Below are 13707 nucleotides of genomic sequence, written 5' to 3'. Positions count from 1 at the left end.
CCCCAATTTGATTAGTCCCCTAAACCAGAATGCTATGATCAGTTTACTCAGCCACAGAACTGCAAGCCACATCTGTGGACAAACGCAAGAACTGCACTCCTGTTACACTATCTTCTGCATCATAGGTAGTCACACACTCCTCTTCCTCTCAAATGACCAACAATATATCATCTAAAGGGGGTGTGACTGTTTCATGGAGTGATACAGCACAGCAACTGGTCCATTGGCCCACTGAATCCACACTGGCTATCAAGCACTTTTTCTTTTAAAGAAAGAAACACATTAATCCAACTCTAACCATTTTCTCTACCCTCATTCCCATCAACTTTCCCCCAGGTTCCACCACCCACTAGGACAATGTACAGTGGCCAATAAACCTCTCATCCCACAAATTCTTTTTGTAATGTGAAAGGAAACCAAGTCACAGAGAAAACATGCAAACTTCACTAATTTACAGAATTTGATAATGAGTCTGGAAGACTGCAAAATGCCCAGATGGAAGATGAGGTGTTGTTCCTCAAGCTTGCATTGGGCCTTGTTGTAATAACATAGGAGGTGACAGGCAGATAGTGCAGAGTGGGAGTGAGATATCACTTTAATTCTGCATCCCAGTCCAGGAGTGAGCCCAGGTCTCTGGAGCTGAGGCAGCAGCTGTACCCTCTGCCTCACTGTACCACTCATATCTTTCTCATCACAACCTCATCAACTCTGAACAAAAGTGTCTGCACCTTGAATAACTCACTGCAGTTGTGGTCATCATTGATTCCAATGGCTTCCAAAACCTGCTGCATACTGCAGCAACAATACACATCTGCCCTACTATAATCCTCCCAGAATAATTATTGACTATAATCAATTCATTTAGTTGCCTCTCCCTTAGCAAATCCCTTTACAAGACAAAATCTACATCCCGTGGACATTGTCTCTTGTCGGGCCACAATTTATATTCCCAGGTAATTGACTTGAATCACCTGACTACAATTAACCAGTTCCAGCTTGTTAGCCAGTTACTTGGGAGACTGAAGGTTACATTAAAGCACCGCATTTTAAAGCCACAAGGTGAAAATTTAATAAAATATGGATACTTTTAAAAGAAAGTCAAATTCACTCCTCACTCAGCAAACACCTCACTTTGCTTTAAGCTAAATAGTTGTGGTGTAGGTCTTGGGTTGGGGCTTAGGTGAGGGGATGGCTCGAAAGTTAAGGGAGGAAAGGACAAGTCGATAGTGTAGGGTAGCAATGTGGATAATGAGTATGACAAGAAAGATTTTAAGAGTTTACCTATTAAACATGCAACATAGAACAGTACAGCACCAGACAGGCCATTCTGCTCACAATGTTGTGCCGATCTTGATGCCAATTTATACTAAATGTCCTCCTCCTGTGTATCAGCCACATCCCTCCATTCCCTTCATATTCATGTGTCCATCTAAAAGCCTCTTAAACTCCACCAAACTGCCTGTTTCCACTATTACCCCTGGTAACCCATTCCAGGTACCTACCACCCTCTGCATAAAACACTTACCACTCACGTCACCTTTAATCTTCCCCCTTCTAATCTTAAAAGCACGTCCTCTGGTGTTTGACATTTCTACCCTGAGGAAATGAGTATGACTGTCTACCTGATCTATGCCTCTCATAATTTAAAAAACCTCTATCAGGTCTCCCCTCAGCCTCCGACACTCTAGGGAGAACAACCCAAGTTTGTCCAACCTTTCTTTATAGTTTAAACCCTCTAATCCAGGCAGCTTCCTCTTCTGCACCCTTTCCACAGTCTCCACATCCTTCCTATAATGGGGCGACCAGAACTGCACACAATACTCTAAATGCAGTCTGACTAATGTTTTATACAGCTGCAGCATGACTTCCTTACTCTTGTACTTCACACCCCTAAATAGTTATAATAATAGTCACAGCATCAATAAATAGTCATATTTCTTAAAGGAAAGGGATGTTTGGGGTAAAAGACTCGATTGTGTTGAATGATGGAGCAGCAGCTGAATGTTTTACTTCTGTTTCTCGTTCTGGGAGGGAAACAGCAAAATGGCAGAATTAAAGGATCTTTCTAAATGTGCACGGAATTTGCAATAGTTTAGATGATTTGGTTGCAAGCTACCAGGTTTGGGACTGAGTTAAAAACAGAGAAAAAACGCAACAGGTCAGGCGGTGTCTGGGGAAAGAGAAACAGAGTTATCATTACAGGTCGCAGACCTTAGAACTGAGAAAGAGAGAAAACTAGTTAGTTTCAGTTGCAGAGAAGGTGGGAAGGGGATATGTAGAACAAAGGGAATATCTTTGACAGGGTGCATACATGTGGCAGTTAGAGGTAGATCATGTTTCTTTGTCTGTGTTAATACCAGGGACGTGATACATGTCCAGCAGGCCAGTCTATATTAGTCAAGAGTAAAACAGAACCAAAATCATTGTTAGATGATAGACAGAAATGGTCAGTTCTGATACAGACAGAAAGAAAGAGTGATTTACCTAAAGTGGGAGAGTTTGGTATTGAGTCCAGAAGGCTGCAACATGCCCAGATTGAAGATGAGCCCTCTGCCTCCGGGCCTGTAGTTGATGAAGTTCAGAAGGAAGAGAGGGGATCTCATTGAAACCTACCAGATACTGAAGGGCCTGGATAGAGTGGACATGAAGAGGATGTTTCCATTGGTCGGAGAGTTTAGGATCTGAGGGCACAGCCTAAAAATAGAGGGATGTCCCTTTAGAACTGAGATGAAGAGGAATTTCTTCAGCCAGAGGGTGGTGCATCTGTGGAATCTCGGAGGGCTGTGGAGACCAACTCATTGGGTGTATTTAAGGCAGAGATTGATAGGTTCTTGATTGGTAAAGTTGTTATGGGTTAAAGGGAATAGGTGGGAGAATGGGGTTGAAAAAATATCAGCCATGATTGAATGGAGGAGTAGAGTCAATGATGGGCTGAATGGCCTAATTTTGCTCCTATATCTTATGGTCTTGTGTGGTGTTGTTCCTTAAGCTTGTGTTGGACCTTGCTGTAGTAATGTAGAAGGCCGCAGGCAGATATGTCAGAGTGGCAGTGAGATATAACTTTAATTCTCTATCCTAATCCATCTTTAACAGTGAAAAGATAGAACATATGAAGTAGCAGCAGGAGTAGGCCACTCGGCCCCTCGAACCTGCTCTGCTCTTCATTGATATCATGGCTGATCTGATTGTAACCTGAATTCTGCATTCCAGCCTTTCCCTGCAACCCTTCACCTCCTGGTTGATCAAGAGTTTACCTACCTTTGCCTTAAAATACTTTACTTCCACTGCCCTTTATGGAAGTATGCTCCAAAGACCCATAGCCCTTGTAGAGAAAACACAATCACCTCATCTCTCTCTTAAATAGATGATCCAGGACTTTCAAACAGTAACCACTTGTTCCAGGTTCTCCCAGAAAAGGAAATATATTCTCCATAATAACCATGCCAAGGCTTCTCTGGAGATCCAAAGGGACATTAGATCCATCTACATGGGTCATTATAATGCTAAAGATGGCTGCAAAAAGTCTTATGTAAAGCTGTCTCATTTCTGTAAGAATGGATTCAAGGTATACAGAGCCTGGTTAGATCACACCTGGAGTATTGTGAGCAGGTCTGATCACCATATCTTGTGAAGTGTGTTTAGGGTGTACAGTGCATGCGGTATGGATATACCAGAATGATACATGGGCTCCTAGAGTTAAATTAAGAAGAGTTTACACACAACTCAGGGCTATAGTCTCTGAAATAGAGAATCGCAGGATTACTGAATTGGAGATGAAGCAGAGGAGATCAGCTGGTTTGGCAAAAACTGACGATGGGAGCCAGTGATTGCAAATGCAGGGAACAGAAACCGTGTGAGATCCAGACAGAAAGGTATGATTTCTTTTTGGGAAGTTCTAAAAGCTTGGACTGAGACAAGGCACATAAGGTTGAGACATTTTTTCTGGGAGTTCTGAGTTGTGATAGGTTCTTATTATTGCACCCTGGGGCAAATGTACATCAAAGTCAGAGAGGATGGAGCCTCCAGTTTGCTGGTAAAAGGGACACTGAAAGGTGTCCCTGCCTTTAATGTTGCCACCTCAGTTATTTCCAGACCCACCCTGGGATGTTGAGTCCTCCATCCTCTCAGCCACACCTGTCAAGCAGTAGAGCCATCTGAATGCCAGCACCTTCACCGAGCACCTTCACTCCATCCGCAGTGCCAGCCGGGATCTCCCGGTGGCCAGCCATTTTAATTCCACTTCCCATTCCCACATCGACATGTCTGTCCACAGCCTCCTCCACTGCCGGGTCAAGGCTAAAGGCAAATTAGAGGAACAGCACCTCATATTCCGCCTGGGCAGTCTCCAACCTGACAGCGTGGTGATCGCTTCTCTCTATCCTTTTTCCTGTTTTTTTCTTTTCTCCCTCCTCCTAATCCAACTGGCCCCCCATCACCCTGTCTCATTCTCCTCCCCACCTCCCTCCCTTATTCCATGCTCCATCATCCTCTCCTTTCAGCTTCCATCTTCTTCAGCCCTTTGTCACTTCCACCTATCACCTCCCAGTTTATGGGCAGGCATGTTAGAATAACAGTATTAAAGTGCCAGCGACCCGGGTTCAATTCTGGCCGCTGCCTGTAAGGAGCTTGTACGTTCTCCCCGTGACTGCGTGGGTTTCCTCCGGGTGCTCCGGTTTCCTCCCACATTCCAAAGACGTATGGGTTAGGATGCTGTGGGCGTGCTATGTTGGCTCAGGATGTGTGACGACACTTGCGGGCTGCCCCTAGAACGCTCTACGCAAAAGATGCATTTTACTGTGTGTTTCGACGACTAATAAAGAAATCTTATTTTCTTACATTATTCCCATATTCCCCCCTTCATCTGCCTATCACCCCCTCTCACATGGACCCACCTATCACCTGCCAACTCCTGACACACCCCTTCCCTCCACCTGTTTATACTGGCTATCTCCCCTCTTTCTTTCCAGTCCAGGTGAAGGGTCTCAACTTGAAGTGTTGACTGTCCATTTCCCTCCATAGATGCTGCCTGACCCACTGAGTTCCTCCAGCTTCTTTGTTTGTGGCTCATTCTTAAAGTCAATGTAAATCCCTTCAAGGTGCACTTCAAACCATGATAGCCATTGGTCAAAAGTGCATCCTTGTAAAGTATGCATGTGAACAGACCCCAAGGGAAGAGCTTGTTAAACATACAGCAGAAAAAGGCAATTGTATTTTCATAAAATGATGGAACACTTAGGCTTTGCTGACCTCATCGATAATTTTCATTTAAAAAGACTATATCGTCACCGTGGCAACATTTCTCAAGAGAATTTTAAAACAGGAATAAGATGAGGGATAAAATGATGAAATGATCACATTGCTACTGTTTATTGGTCCTAAGAGATCAAAGCTGTAAACTTGTAAAGTATCACCTAAGGTTATAGATTTGCTGATGTCAGAGTGAGACTTTGAAGAGGAAAACAGGTCTCTTCCATCTGATTGCGTGACATTGCAGAACTTGGACAATCTCCTTCAGGCTAAGTTCTCACATGAGCAGATTTTAAATTCAAACTACTGCTTTGAATGCAAACAAAATCAGGTGTTTTTTGCATATGTACTCTACAGCAATGACCAACCTTCCTCTGAAGGCCCAATTCTGTGGTGAACATTGGTTCTTAGCAACAGGCTGGGGAATAATCTTAAAACTTGTATACAAGCTTATTATAACAGAGAGGCAATGTAGAATGAGTCCCATCTATCAAAAAACTGGTGCTACCAGGTGCAACCTAACATAGCAATGTTCTTTCTGAAGCTTTGGACACACCACATCTCACAAGATGGCTCTAGGAGAAAGCAGATATGAGACCATTTTCTGTAATCTCTCCCAAAAACAAGTCAGATCCAGTTCCAGATTCATACACAGGGTTTTGCTGATGGGCTTCTGTGTTTCCTAATTTTTTTAAAATAACTGTTTTTTAAAATCTTCCTCATTTTTCAGGATTTCTTTAAACAGTTGAGTATGGAGTCCCCTTCCCAGTGTAGTCTTTGATTGTAGATGCCTTCTATCTGTTGAGCTGCCTGTTGTTAATGTACCCATGAGTTGGAATTGGTTTGCTTCTGTCACTGTGATATAGTGGAAAGTTTTTCATTTGTGTGCCATCTAGACAGATCATGCTATACATAAGTACATCGAGGTAGTAAAAAGGAAAACAGAATGCAGAATATAGTGTTGCAGTTACAGAGAAAATGCAGTGCAGTTAGACAAATAAAGTGCAAGGGCCATGATGAGGTAGATTAGGATGTTAACAGTTAATCTTTATCGTATGAGAGGTCTGCTCAAGAGTCTGACAACAGTGAGAAAGAAGCTGTTTTTGAGTCTGGTGGTATATGCGCTCAAGCTTTTGTATCTTCTGCCCAGTGGGAGGAAGGAGAAGAGAGAATGACCAGGATGGGAGGGGTCCTTGATTATGTTGGCTGCTTTTCTGAGGCAGTGGGAAGTGTAGACAGAATCAAAGGAGGGGAGGCTGGTTTGCATGAAAGACTAGGCTGCGTCCACAACTCTCTGTGATTTCATGCAGCCTTGAGTTGGAAGCCAGTGGGTTCAAGTTCTTCCCCAGAAACTTGATTGCCTAAATCTGGGTGGCCATTCCCATGCAGGACTGAGGGGATATTTCAATGTTCGGGATGTGACCTGTTGGATGAGATATAAAAGCAACGTCTCTTCCATCTTCCATATGACAATACCATTGGAAGCCATTCAGCCCATCAATTCTGTTCCAGCTCACAGGTCAACGCCATTCCCCAGTAGTAATTCCTGTAGTCTATTCTCTCCACATTCCCATCAGCTCTCCCCAGATTCTACCTGCCACCAACTCACCAGGAGCAATTTATAGTGGTCCATTAACCTACCAATCTGCACGTCTTCAGGGAGTGGGAGGAAAGCTCGAGAGAATGTGTAGACATCACACTGAAGGAAGCAGAGGTCAGGATTGAACACACTGCTCTAATAGCTGCATCCCTGTGCCATGTGTGTTCAAGAGATAATGTAAAAACTAGTACTATCTTAAGAAGAGCAGGAATTAATATGTACCATTGGAATGTAAACTGGGATAAATTCCCATATGATTTCTTTTATTAATCATTGTCCAAGGCTTTCTGTTACTTGATTTCCTGGAATTAAATCATGAAACTTGTTGGTCAGCAATTTTCTCTCTTGCATGTAGGGATGTAGTTTCCAAATAATTTGTAAATTAACTGTGATCTAGACTCCCCATAAACCCTCAGGGATTAGAATTGCTGGATGGCATTTTTCACTGACTGATGCTGAATCTTCCCAACAGGTATCACGTCTGTGTGATAGCCCTCGTCTACTTCCTGCCCCTGATGGTGATGGGGTTTGCATACACAGTTGTGGGCATGACGCTGTGGGCCAGTGAGATTCCAGGGGATTCCTCGGACAGATACAGGGAGCAGATGAATGCTAAGAGGAGGGTGAGTGAGACCTGCTGTTGGCAGTTTTCCTTCAACGACTGGCACCTGGAACGTGGAGAGGTTTGGGAGAACGGAAACTCCGTTTGAATGCAATCCCTCTGCTTTTACGATTGGAAGTAACAATGCATAAAGAGTACCTGAACATAATCTCTTCATTGCACATTGGACATTGTACACTAAACTTTCTAACTGGTTTGTGGAACTTTCAAACAAAAATATTCCATATGCCTCCATATGTGTCTGTCTGTCCATTCTATCTATCTCTCTATCTAACAACTATCTATCTATCTATCTATCTATCTATCTATCTATCTATCTATCTATCTATCTATCTATCTATCTATCTATCTATCTATCTATCTATCTATCTATCTGTCTATCTATCTATCTATCTATCTGTCTGTCTGTCTGTCTGTCTGTCTGTCTGTCTGTCTATCTATCTATCTATCTATCTATCTATCTATCTATCTATCTATCTATCTATCTATCTATCTATCTATCTATTTTCTTCCTATTCCTCCAAGTTGTTGCTTTGCTCAACTCTACAGAATTCAAGACTGAACCAATCCAGCCTGATGTTGTGGTGTGGTTTGGAATCAAGGGCTGAGCATGGGGAATTAGCCACCTAATGGTTGTTCCTTTGCCTGGTGCAGGTGGTGAAGATGATGATCGTGGTTGTGACCACCTTCGCTGTGTGCTGGCTGCCCTTTCACATCTACTTCCTGCTCTCCCTCTTCCACCCTGAGATCTACCAGGAGAAGTACATCCAGCAAGTGTACCTGGCCATCTTCTGGCTTGCCATGAGTTCCACAATGTACAACCCCATCATCTACTGCTGTCTCAATGACCGGTAAGCACTAACAGGAGAAAGGCTCCTCCCACTAATGGAAGATCCCCTAGGGTTAGCAACAGCCAAGTTAGAATCTCCTAGCACCCACTTCCTACCAGCTTTGCAGCATAGTGGAAACCTTGCTAAGCATGCGTGTTTATAACACACACAGGACACAAATTTTTTCATCAGGGGATTAACCTCCATGAAGTCTGCAATTCACTGAATTAGTTTGATCAGTGTCAGTATCTGTTTTGTTCGTCATCCGAGTGAGGCTTTTCCGTACATATACTGCCCCGGTGTGTGGCTACAGCCTATTCAGCTGTGGGAGGATTTACAATCCATATCATTTCTTACTTGAATGTGAAGCGCATGCACACACACACACACACACACACACACACACACACACACACACACAGACAGACACACACAAATGCACATACAAAAATGCATGCAATGCACAGAGATGTATACAAATGCACATACACAAATGGACACACAAATACCTGCACATGCATACATGCACACATACATGCACTTGCAAACATGCACTTGCATACAGTTACACACACACACTACACACACGCACACACACACACACACACACACACACACACACACACACACACACACACACACACACACACACACACACTTATTGTTCAGCACAAGGTGATTCCATGCAATGCCGGAAACACTTTGGGGAATAGGGATGTGAGGGGCATCTCACCTGTGCTGCTATATTTTATAGCCATTTAGTGTGGGTGGATGGGGTGGGGCAGGGGGTTTAATGCAGATGGATGTGTTGACCTAAATTCTTGATCATTACTTTTAAAAGTAACTTTTCTGTTGGGAATCCCATTTGGAGACAAGCTGTTCCATCTTCCCCAATATGTAGTTTGTCTCCTCATGGGATGTGGGGATCACTGCTTCGGATATCCACCCTCAATTACCCTGATGGCCAGTTTGCTGATTCACTTTAGAGGACAGATAAGTGTTGGTCTGCAGTCACATACAAACCTACCAGGAGGGATCGCAAATTTCCTTCCCTTAAGAACATTGTCTTTTCTATTTATCATGATCATTTTAACTAATATCAACTTCTTATTCCAGGCTTTTTTTTAATCAACTAGACTTAAATTCCACAGGTAGAATTTGAACTCACAAACCTGTCCAGGCAACTGGCTTATTAGCCCAGAAACAAAGTCACTTGTGCTATCATAACCCATATCACAGGTTATCTACACTCAGATCCACCCTGATGTTTACTTCCTCTGTTATAGCCTTTTTTGCAACTAGTAACCCTCCTACCCCAACCCTGGTAAGTTCCACCAGAACTATGACGTAGCTGTTGAGGAAATGTGAGCCCTTTATATTTCAGCAGCAGACAATAGAGTAATATAGCACGGAAATGGACCCTTCAGCCCAACTCGTCCAAGCTAGGCCCATTTGCCCACAACAAACAATCTGCTGGAAGAACTCAGCAGGTCGAGCAGCATCAGTGGGAGGGAAGGGAATTGTTGACATTCCGTGTCCTGATGCAGGGTTTTGATCCAAAATATTGACAATTCCTTTCCTCCCACAGATGCTGCTTGATCCACTGAGTTCTCCCAGCAGATTGTTTGTTGCTCCAGATTCCAGCATCCCGTGTCCCCCTTTGCCCGCATTTGGCCCATATCCCTCTAAACTTTTCCTGTCCCTCTAAACCCACCCAGATGTCCTTTTGTTGAGACAATGTTGAGATCTCATGTCTGGTTTGCATTGCAGGTTCCGTGCTGGCTTCCGCCGTGCTTTTCGTTGGTGTCCGTTCGTCAAAGTCACTGAATACGAGGGTCTGGAGATGAAATCTACCAGGTATTTTCATACCCAGAGCAGCATGTACAAGGTTAGCCGTATGGAGACCACCGTATCCACAGTGATCAACCAAAACGATGATGATGCTGATGAGACCGGCAAGGCGATACATTTGCCTCTGGACGTCACCTCCAATGGGTCTGCACATAGCTTATCAAAGGCTGGTTCTGACTCTACCAGCATCTACTAAAGTGGTCAGTTCAAGCACATGGCCCCAACCTGGCGTGCAATAACAGATTGAATTATTCCAAACAGGCACTGTCCAATATTCAGATCTGATGAGCTGATCAGTTTACTGCGATAAAAGCAAGATTGGTGCTCCATTGGAATAGGCAACTAGGGGATCTAAGTCAAAACAGGAGCACTAATTTGGGCCTCAGCTCTTCAATCCTGTAGCTTGCACAGTTTACCTTCAGCACATTGGTTGCAAATGATTTCATCACTGATGGTGCCAGCTTGAAACTAAAACCCTTCCCCACCTTTTCAGCGACACTGAAGGTTTGTGCTTGTAAAACTCTGGACCCCATCAGTTTACGCAAGCTGTGAGTTGGTGTAACCCCACTGCTGAGCACCAGGAGTATAAACTCCTGGTGTGTTCCTTCTGTGCCCATAACACCATCCAATGCAGCCAACCCTGAGCTCACCACTCTCCATACCCAATGCCAGCTACCTTTAAGATTGAAGCTCACTATATCAATCTACCCAAACCCAAAGTCCACAACAATTTACCAACCAAAGGAAAATTGTTCTAGGATTGTTGAGGTTCAAGCCATGGTGCAACTGTGCAGGAATATGGTCCAATACCAATTCGAGTCAAACTTGTTCTCAGTTGACTTCCACTTCTGAACTAATGAGACCATCAGACAAGTCTTTGGTTAGAGTATCCGACCACTTCACTGAAGATAAACTTTCAAAGAGAAGTGTGTTTGAGGCAAGGGGATGTGTGTGGGGAACGGTAGATGTGAAATCATGAGCTCGAGGGATGAAAGATCACAGGAGGAAGTGACATACAGTGTGGGTGATGTCGGGGAAATGTGAGGGACAGTCTCACCGCTCATCAGCACCCTGAGTGTTGTGGATATGGAAGTTAGGAGTCCCCTGCTTGTCACCTAGAATGGAACATTCAAAAAAATGGCACTTTCTCTTGTTGGAATCTGACAGAGGGAGGAAGATCACAGCAACTGGGAGAGATAATGATGACAGTGATGTACAGCCGCGTTGGTAACCATGTCACTAGAACACCTTGCCCTTCCATCTGGTGACAGCTGCGTGCATTTATGTGACAGTTACTACAAAACAAAGCCCTGAAGTACTTTATAGCAAATCAAAAAGTGGACAGTGCTCCAGTGGAGATCTTAGAGACTGCAGATGCTGGAATCTGGAGCAGCAAACAATCTGCCAGAGGAACTCAGCAGATTGAGCAGCATCTGCGGGAAGAAAGGAATTGTTAATGTTTTAGTTCTAAACCCCGCATCAGGACCGAAGCCCTAAGGATGAAGGGCATGTGTGCCCTGATGCAGGGTTTCAACCTGAAACATCGATAATTCCCTTCCTCCCACAGATGCTGCTCGACCCACTGAGTTCCTCCAGCAGATTTTTAGTTGCAGTGGAGATCTTAGATGTGGTAGGGCTAACCTTATGAAAACAGTGGATTTTGAAAGTGGGATGTTTAAGGAAAAAGGGTTGAAATGTAAAGAGCTTGGGAAAGGGTTCCCAAAACTTGGGAGCCTGTTGGTGATAGTCACATCGGTGATTCTGTTAATGTAATTAACACTGCATCAAGTTTTACGTACACATCCAGATTGAAACGGGTCAAAGACCTCGTGGCGCTGAGATGTCCTCACAGATATGCCACCTGAATCTAGTGGCCTCAGATACCTGGAACTTAATCCAGCAAGCGTCAAAGCTCTGACAGCTTGGCTTCAGTCCACAGCTCATCACCAGCTACCTGTACTGTGAACTCTTTTATATCTGTGGAAGACTTGATTAGGTTGCAATCCTTCACACACTACAGCACAGAAGTCCTGTGGATGGGACTCAGACTGGTAAGTGTGGGAGGACCTGAGGTGCAGAGCAAAGGTTGAAGGGCTGGTGTTACGTTGGTGCTGCTACACCAGGTATGATGGGTTGTAGCTCAGACTGGAAGTCCATCCATGGTACCCCTGGCAGTGGTAGTTTGCTGAGTTCCTCGTGGGTTTTCCGAGCTCTGCTGCTTGTGTTTCTCCCATGACACAGAATTCACTTCCTAATCCTGGAACCAACCAAGGATTCTGTTCTCCAAGAGACTTAAGGAGGTGTATCAGCACATTTCACTGGCCTCAGACAACAGGAGAAATTTATTCTCCTGGTCAATGTCATTCTTGAGGCAGCAATATTTGTTTTATTCATTCTTAAGGTTCAGTGTTGCTGGCAAGACCAAGGTTTATTGGCCAAAGCCTAGGAAAGTGAGGCCAGGGTGGGAATTTCCTTTAACTCCGTGAGGAGCAGGCTCTCTGGGCTTATGAGAAGCAGTTCCAACAGCGATACCTGAATGAATTCGACAAGTAGTAACCTATTGGTCCAGAGCTGGGAAGTGGGAGTAACCCAAAGTCTATGTTTGACCAGCATGGACATGATGGACTGAATGGCCTCCTTCTGTGCCATAAACATCCGCCATTCTGTGAAGGATCATGACGTTGTTACAGTTGTTAATGTTTCAGAGGACTAACTGCATATAATACCAAAAATCGTTCATCTTTGCACAAAGACATGATCAGGAAAATGTATGTTTTGCTCTAAGACTGATCTTGTAATTGGACTTCATAAAATTAAACAAAGAGGTGTAAGTTTTTCACATCATGGCATGTGAAGAAACATCAGTTTTGCTTATGACGTTGTGTTATTGTTATTTTTCTGTCCAAAACAATTTTATAGAAGTAATTTTCTGTACACCTTTTAATAATGCAAGACTAAAACCTGTCAATTGGGATTTCAAATTGGCCCTCAAAAGAATGTCTGTTCCTCAGTCCTCTGATGAGCAAAGAACGTCTGTTCCTCAGTCCTCTGATGAGCAAATAGGGGAGTGGAATTCATTAAATAGAACTTTCAAAGCATTCAATTAGCTGAATAATCTCCATGTGCAAAGTATGATTCAATGATTTTAAATCAGGTGAGATTACAGGGGATATATATACTAAATATACTGGGAATGAGGAATACACTTTAGCTTGTAAGAAGTGATCTTCAGTTAACACTTCTACGTGGTACTTGGGCATTGAAATCAAATTGATTAATTTATAGCTGATTTTATTGCAAATTTCCCATCTGGGGACTCTCAAAGACTGCAGTGGGACTGACAATAATTGCTCCGGTTTGCTTCAGTTCAATTAATTGCTGAATTTATTGAGCAAAGGTGTTGCCTATCTTTTAATTATATTGACATTGTTAACTCCTTTTCTTAGTCAGCCTGACCGTCACTGTGAAGCACAACTGTGGTGTTGCACTGCCCCCTTGTGGTATTGTTGAAAGGCCGACTAAGGCTTACATTTCCATAGGTTTGATCAGAAGAAGAA

At 43.6% G+C, this 13707-nt stretch overlaps 1 protein-coding gene across 1 annotated transcript in view; it reads left to right on the top strand.

The window, feature by feature from the left end:
* Positions 1–10365, top strand: part of LOC127584292 (substance-P receptor-like) — a 42601-nt gene extending 32236 nt beyond the window's left edge. Inside the window, exons 3-5 of the mRNA XM_052040963.1 lie at positions 7320–7470; positions 8124–8320; positions 10070–10365. Of these exons, the coding sequence (XP_051896923.1) occupies positions 7320–7470; positions 8124–8320; positions 10070–10346 (625 nt within the window). The 3' untranslated portion in view covers positions 10347–10365. The remainder of the gene's footprint in view (positions 1–7319; positions 7471–8123; positions 8321–10069) is intronic.
* The last annotated feature ends 3342 nt before the right edge of the window (positions 10366–13707 follow it).

The sequence above is a fragment of the Pristis pectinata genome, chromosome 29, assembly GCF_009764475.1.
Source record: "Pristis pectinata isolate sPriPec2 chromosome 29, sPriPec2.1.pri, whole genome shotgun sequence".
NCBI classification, from domain to species: domain Eukaryota; kingdom Metazoa; phylum Chordata; class Chondrichthyes; order Rhinopristiformes; family Pristidae; genus Pristis; species Pristis pectinata.
This window is presented reverse-complemented; position numbering and strand designations above follow the sequence as displayed.